General features: G+C 55.7%; 1 protein-coding gene across 6 annotated transcripts in view; it reads right to left on the bottom strand.

The window, feature by feature from the left end:
- Positions 1-7,500, bottom strand: part of TAPBPL (TAP binding protein like) — a 14,661-nt gene extending 7,161 nt beyond the window's left edge. For 2 of the 6 annotated variants that reach the window (XM_024733057.1, XM_024733056.1), the window contains exons 1-7: positions 7,014-7,500; positions 6,031-6,249; positions 5,609-5,881; positions 2,845-3,183; positions 1,918-2,220; positions 666-749; positions 231-473 (exon numbers count right to left, since the gene is read on the bottom strand). In XM_024733057.1, coding sequence (XP_024588825.1) covers positions 430-473; positions 666-749; positions 1,918-2,220; positions 2,845-3,183; positions 5,609-5,881; positions 6,031-6,249; positions 7,014-7,074 — 1,323 coding nt within the window. In that variant the 5' untranslated portion in view covers positions 7,075-7,500 and the 3' untranslated portion in view covers positions 231-429. Of the gene's footprint in view, positions 1-6; positions 474-665; positions 750-1,917; positions 2,221-2,344; positions 2,703-2,844; positions 3,184-5,608; positions 5,882-6,030; positions 6,250-6,684; positions 6,952-7,013 lie in introns of those variants that run through there. The other 4 variants (XM_024733058.1, XM_024733060.1, XM_024733061.1 and 1 more) reach the window with 4 other exon arrangements.
- Positions 7,501-7,516: the final 16 nt, after the last annotated feature.

Below are 7,516 nucleotides of genomic sequence, written 5' to 3'. Positions count from 1 at the left end.
TGTGTGGAAAGACGGGAAAGTGGAAAAGCTTTGCTTCCGAGGACATGAGGGCTTTTACTGGGACAGAGTTCAACGATTGTGCGTGGCCCTCCAACCCCCATCCTGTTCCACTGTCCCTCATCCGCTCCTTTCTTAATTTTTTTCTGTTATATGTTCCTACCACCGCGCCTCAAACCTGGCTCATGTTTTAACCTCCACCCAGACCTCCTGCCTTCCTGCCACCCTCTCACCTCTTCACGCTTTCTCCCTTGGGTGTATCAGCCCAGGGCATGCAGTGAAGGCAGGCAGAGGCCTGCAGAAATCCAGCGCCACAGTCAGTGATCTGTGCCTTCTTCGTATCTTTCTCGGGGCCTCTTTGAGCTCTGGGACTCAGCTTAGAGTCCTTCTGGGAGAATGTGACTCTCTCTTATATCTAAGGCAGGAGAGTGGCTACCCGGAGTGCCTCGGGGTCCTGGCAGGCCTTGGTGAGGTAGCTAGGAGAAAACGGGAGGGAAGGAAGTTGGTGTCAGTTGGGGTAAGCCCAGGAGCTGGGGGCTGGGGGGGCCGGCTGGAGCTCTGGACGCTTGCGTTTCATCCCTGGTCTGGGTGTGGCGGCACTTAGAGCCGCTGGTCTCCAAGTGCGTTTGGTCAGGGCCAGAGCCAAGGATGCGCAGGCTCACTCTTACCTTGGCGTCTCTGCAGTCCCAGGAACAGCAGTGCCAGGAGGAAGAGGCTGCTGGCAAAAAGGACTCCAAAGGCCGTCCTCTGCTCTGTAGGGGACAGAGGTGTGGACGGGGATCAGTGGCGGGAACCGTACTGAGCCCTCACGTGCAGCGTCTGCCCCGGCAGGAAGGTCAGGGCGCGCGCGCCCGCGTTCAACCGTCCCTGGTTGAGGAGCTCCCATCAGGTGTTTTCCTGCTCTCACCCAGGGACCGGCACACCGTGGCGCTGGGGCCTGCTCGGTGGACGTCCGTGTGTCACTCCACACAGAATCCTCTGCCTCTTCCCACCTCAGGACAACCGTTTTTCAAACGGCTTTGCACGGGCGATTTAGTTTAGATTAGCTGGTGATAGTTAAACTGGAATTGTGTAAACAACTGGGAATGATGTAAGCTGAGGCAAAACCCCAGTTTCGGGGAAGCTTACAGTCTCATGAGCCACCAAGTAAGGCATTTCGAGGTGCTGACTCTTTATGGTATAGGACCTTTCGAAGACATTCTGTGGCCTCGGGATGAAGTTCCAGCTTGAAGGCCTGTTGTTATCTGCCCATCAGTAGCAGGAGGGGGGTTGAGGCTGTAGGGGAATCGCCTGCCTATTTTCCACATTTTCTGTTTTACCATTTCCTAGGCAGGTGACCTTGGGCAAATTACTGAACCTCTGCGAGTATCAGTTACTCATCTCTAAGATGGGAGGAGTGAGGACCTGTGGACGCCCACATTTGAGGGCTCAGTGCCCTGCTGGCTTGACGCAGACGCTCAGTGAACACCATCACCTCTCAAGCTTCACGGCCACAGCCCCCTTTCCCCACGCACCCTTGCCTCTAGCCGTGCAGCCCCCCCAGTTCTTTCTAGCCTGTTTTATAATGAGGCCTTCACACATGACGTCCCTTCGGTCCTGGTGTTCCCTGCCCCTGACCCAGCTCAGCCGGCTTGCAGGCCTCCCCCGGGTCATCTTCCCTGACTGCCTAGTCTGTCCCTCCCACTGGGCTAAGCTCCTCGAGGGCAGGATGAGGAATTGTTCAGCCTTGGTCTCCAGCTCTCAGCAGTGCCTGGTACCCCAGAACTCGGGGGGTAATAAAGTCTTGGAGGACGGGGTGGGACCTCTGGAGGCTGTCACCTTGGGAAAGAAGCAGCCAACACTGTGGGAAGCAGAACAAGGCCAGAGGGCAGGAGCCGTGAGCCCAGGTGTGGTGGTGGGGAAAGGAGGGCACTCCCATACCTGGTGGGGCAACCCAGGTGTTGGCCCCCAGGGGCTCCTCCAGGGAGACGTGGGTGACTTGGCAGGTGTAAGTGGCACCCACAGAGCCAGGCTCTGCCGTCAGGAAGGAGGAGATGCTGTAGGTGCCTGCCGTGCTCTGCCGGAGGCTGGAGAAGGAGGCGCCAGAGACTGGGGCCGGGGCTCCACCCAGCTCCTCCCGGATCCACGTCACAGTCACATCCAGAGGGTAGTAGCCAGTGACACTGCAGAGGAGGGTGGGCGGCAGAGCTTCGCTCGCCAAGCTCAGTAGTACTTTGGGGGCAGCTGGAAGAGAGGAGGAGAAGTAAAACCCCACGGGCATCACCGGGGCAGCAGAGGAGCCTAGGGCCTTCTCCTGCTGCCCATAAGAGCAGGTTGTGGAGGCGGAAGTTCCCTCCTCAGTGAGGCGCCAGGCGGCGGGGGGACAGTGGTGGTGAGGGGTCCACCTGGATGCACAACATAAGGGGGTACGATTCCCACAGGTAACTGAAAAACAACAGCAAAACCAACTAAAGGTTGGCTTGCTTCTTAGCATCACTACAAGCCAGTGATGTCAGAGGCTATCCTGTTGAAACAGGCCTCCCGGTCGGGCCGCTCCCTCGCCTCTCCTCGCTTTGCTACTGCTCCTCCTTTGGATGTGGTCCAAAAGGACGGGGGTGACTGGAGACAGCCGGCCAGTGCGGGGCAGCAGGATCCCGGGCTGGGAAACTTCTCAATGGAATTATCTGGAGCCCGACGGGAAACTCCATCTGATGCCATCTGCGCTTCTAGGATGCAGACGGCATTCAGGCTGTGGGAATGCAGTCTGCCTCTCAGGAAAGCGCCCTTGTGTTTGATCCCATTCTGGAAGACACTCTCAATAGGTACCTCCCTTTCCCTCTTCCCGGCATAACTGAGTCCTGGCCTCACCTTGGACGTTGAGCTGGATGATCTGTTGAGCTCGGTACAGGGAGGTTGTGATCTCGCAGATGTAGGTCCCCTCATCCTTCAGAGTGAGGCTGGGTAGGGTGAGGGAGGCGTCCCCAGCCATGAGCAGCTGCTGAGGCTCCAGGGTGGCGCCCTCCCGCTTGGCCTGCCCCTGCCCCGTGGTCCAGCGGTACACCAGGTGGCCACTGCCCTTATGCTGCAGCCGCCACTCCACGCTGGTGATGCCCAAGCCTGGTGCCATGGAGAAGCCACAGTGCAGGGAGGCTGAGGACCCCAGCAGGGGATTCAGGGACGGGGTCTGTGTTGTCACCTGGAACTCCACTGTGGGAGAAAGAGGGTGATTGTGGGCCACTCCCTCCTTGAGGCCACCTGATCTCCGAGCTGTGGCAGGCTCGGGGTGTGTTGAGAGGCAGCATGCATGCGTGGTACTCTTAACCATTTTGGAGTCACTTACCTCTTGCACAATCTGATGAAAGTTACAGACCAGGCAAATACATATGCAAAATTATGGCTTACTGGGACTTCCCTGGTGGTCCAGTGGTAAAGAATCCACCTTCCAATGCAGGGGACGCAGGTTCGATCCCTGGCCGGGGAACTAAGATCCCACATACTGTAGGGCAACTAAGCCCGCGTGCCACAACTACAGAGCTCGCGTGCCTCAATGAGAGAGTCTGAGTGCTGCAAACTACAGGGCCCACGCGCCCTGGAGCCCACGCGCCACAACAAGAGACAGAAAACCTGCATGCCGCAACTTGAGAGAAGCCCACGCACCACAACGAAGATCCCGCATGCCTCAACGAAGACCCCACATCCTGCAACTAAGACCCAATGCAGCCAAAAGAATAAAAGAAAAAATTTTATATAAATTTATAAAAAATTTTGGGTTACTGTTGACACTCAGATTAAGAACTACTGGAGTGGCTTCCCTGGTGGCTCAGTGGTTAAGAATCCGCCTGCCAATGCAGGGGACACGGGTTCGAGCCCTGGTCTGGGAAGATCCTTCATGACGCGGAGCAACTAAGCCCGAGCGCCACAACTATTGAGCCTGCACCCTAGAGCCCGTGCTCTGCAACAAAAGAAGCCACCGCAATGAGAAGCCCCCGCTTGCCGCAACTAAAAGAAAGCCCGCACGTAGCAACGAAGACCCAACGCAGCCAAAAATAAATTAAAAAAAAAAAGAGCTACTGGAGTTGCAGTCAGCTTTCAGAAACCCGGCTCTTCCACTTAACTCCCTCTGTGGCCTGGGCAAGCCCCTCAGTGTTGCCGACCTCATCTGCTTAGAGCAAGGCTGCTGAGGAGACTAAAGGAGACAGAGCTTAAATAAGCACACAGTGGTGGTGTGTGAGCCAAACGTGCTGAACCCCAGTCCAATGAGGAAACAGTCGGACAGGTCCCAATGCTGGGACATCTACAAGGCAGTGGCCCGGCCTCAAAATAGTTCAGGCTCTGAAGACTGTTCTGGAGTAAAGGAGGCTGAAGGGATGGGACAACTAAATACAACGCGCAATCCTTGTCTGAATCCTGGACTTCAAAAACCAAACCAAACCCCCCAACGCTATAAAGAACACTACGAGGGCAATTGGAGAAGTTTGAATTTGGACTTCATATTTGATAGTAGTATCGTATCAATTTTTAAATGCCTTAAGTACGACAATCAGGGGCGGGCCCAGCCATGGTGGGGGAGGTGAGGATGGTCCGCCCTGGCAGGCAGGCAGGAGTGTTTGATCACTGACATGGTTCATAACTACCAGTGTAGGCTGATGGTGAGGATACGTTCGTCCATTATCTGCACACCGCACCCCCCTTACTGCCTGCACCCCGGGTAGACCACTCCCCACCTTGGGTTGCTGCCGAGGCGATGGTTTTATGATTATGGAGAACATTCATGTCTTTGGTTGTAAACTAACACATGCTAACCATGGAAGCATTTGGGATGAAGTGTAGAGATGCCTGCAGTTTACTTTCAATTAGTTAAGCGGAGGGGAAATGGAGAGAAGATGAGGGAGGGGGAAAGGACATGCAACATGTTAACAAGTGGTGGATCCAGGTGCACGGTATACAGGTGTTCATTATTCTTTCACCTTTTTTTGTAGGTTTGAAATATCCCAAAATAAATGGGGGCAATGCCTAGCTATGCTAGGACTACGGTTGACACTGGACAGACAAGAGGACCCCTTTTTTGATGTAGCAGGATAAATTCAGGTTGGACCACAGAATAATCTGAGTGTTCTGAAGCTTTCTAAGGATAGAAGGGTAGGCCCCTAATCTTCTCTGGATGTGGTTGTCTTTCTTGGAGGCAAAATATTGGATTCCATGAACTTTGGAGAAACCTATCATCATGTCCTCAATTTTCTGTGCCCTCTGAGATGTGCAGGGTTGGAGAGAGCAAGGACCGGGTTCTACTGATAGGAGATCATGAACAAATTCTGCGGGCCTGTGCTCTCCTCTCTCATCTTGACCAGGCTAGCTGTTCCCTGGCAAAAGCTGGCACTCTGCTCACAGAGACAGCTGTGGACAGCATATGCAAGTAGAGCGTCACATGTCTTATGTCCTCAAGTCACCTGGCCAGGTGAAAATTATCCCCATTTGGGGTCTTTAGGAAGAAAGGACTGAGGCCTAGGGGACACCCTGAGATGACCAATGTGCACGGAGGTGGACTTGTCCCCTTCCTTCTCCTACTATTCCCCCATTTCTGACCCCTTTAAAAAAATTAAAACTTTCTTTCTGCTACTTTTCATTTTCTCACCTTCAGTCCGCACAGTCCCCTGGGGACTCAGGGGCAGTTTCAGCATGGGATGCAAGACCGCCCCATTCTCAGCATCCCCAAGGGCCTTCATCACCATGGAGATACTAGGTCCCTCTCCAGACACTCGCACGTTAGTGATGAACCAGGCTGCCGTCTCCACCGTGGCCTTTGGCCTGGCCTGGAGAAAATAGCGGGAGATCTCACAGGTCACCTCTTTGCCGCTGCAGTCAGCATGGAGCAAGGCCTCGGCCTGGGGAATCTGTATCAGGTTCACTGGGGGAGAAGAGCGCAGCACAGAGATGGAGCTGGATAGAGAACACCTGGGCTGATGGGAAGCAGGTGTGGGTGGGTGTCCTTGGGAACTGGGCTCAGGAACTGGAAGGAGCCCAGAAGGACTGGGACACAGGGTGGAGGGCTCTTACCTGATGCCTCGAAGGTAATGAGTGGGTCGTCCTCGGCCAGTGTGCCCCCTTGGAAATCCGTGAGGCCTTCCAGGGAGCCGTCGTCCGGCACTGGCACCTGCTTCAGCACCAACAAGGCCTTCACCATGTTCTCACTGCTGGCGAAACCTCCACGGTGCCCACCTTCCCCCATCAGGAAGCAGTCCAAGATCACGTCCACTGCCCGCCACTGCCTTTCTACTGCAGGGAACAGGCTGGGATGAGCACCCTCTTGCCCAGAAAGTTACTTGTATACTTGTCGAGTCATCAAGGGGTAATCTTCCCCGTTCCTAGCTGCCTCTACGAAGCTCTGATCCTGTTTTACCCAGAACCAGCTTTCTGCGAAGCACCTGCTTCTCCAGGTACATACTTCTTGGTTTGAATTATTTAAAGTCCTGATTTCCCTTGCTCAGGGGGATTTAAGAAGCTTATTTCCACCTATCAATGGAAAGCTATCTCTTCAAAGGAATTCTCAGCAAAAGCATATAAATGAACAAAACTGCATTGGGAGAGGAGACAGGCTTGGATGCTAGGGCGTTGGCAGCCGTCTCAACTTCCCAGTCAGCCCCCAGGGTCTGCTCGCTCCGTGCTTTTTACAGGTGGCCTTCCCCTCCCCAACCTCTGGGGAGCACCTACCCCGCTCCGTGATCTCCTAGATAGGGGCCCCCCTTCCTCTCCTGAAGGTGTCCGCTCCCAGGCCAGCTCCCTCTCCTGTAGGACAGGGGGCCCACCACATCCACCGAGGCGGCCCCTCATTCCTTCGTTTGGCCCTTTCCCCAGAGTTCTCAGTCTCTCTCCCCGGCACAACTGGTTCCTTCCGTTACCAGCCGCCCACTTCCTCCTGTTGGGCTTAGAAGGCGATTGGAAGCCATTCCCGGCCCCTTTCCCCTTCTGCGACCTCGGGGAGGGTGGCTACCTGATGCTTCTTTAACCCGACACGCCCCACCAGCCAGCCCCCGACTCACCGGCGTCTGCTGCCCCGGAGAGAGCCAAGCAGACCAGCAAGCACCACCCCTTGGAGCCCATGGGGGCTGCTCTCAGGCCCTCCTCCCCCGCCGCCCCTCCTCGTGCCCCGCGCCGGCCAGGTCCGGGCTGGAGAAGGGGCTCCAAATACGCCTGCCTGGCCGACCGCCTGGCCCCGTCAGTCCTCTCCGCCTACTTGGCTTTCGCTTTCACTTTGAGAAAGTGTCACCGAGGCGGCCTTGGCCTCTGGCTGAAGCCATTGGTGCTGGAGCCAGAGTCTGCTCACTGTTCTTTCCTTCCACCTTCTCCTCCGCAAAAAAAATCCCCCGGTGATTTCAGGACCGGACTTCACCGCGTGCGCCCTTTTGCTCCCGACCAGCCCCAAGAAAGTCGAGATAAGGGACGGGAGGCAGGGTGGAGGAAGGGAGGGACTGACAACAGACTCAGCTCCCCGGTAGCCGTGACCTTTCCCCACTTTTTGTAGGCGCCTTACCTGCCCGCCCCC

The sequence above is a fragment of the Neophocaena asiaeorientalis genome, unplaced genomic scaffold (assembly GCF_003031525.2).
Source record: "Neophocaena asiaeorientalis asiaeorientalis breed wild unplaced genomic scaffold, Neophocaena_asiaeorientalis_V1.1 scaffold150, whole genome shotgun sequence".
NCBI lineage: Eukaryota > Metazoa > Chordata > Mammalia > Artiodactyla > Phocoenidae > Neophocaena > Neophocaena asiaeorientalis.
The sequence above is the reverse complement of the archived record's forward strand: the minus strand, read 5'-3'. Positions and strand labels throughout refer to the sequence as shown.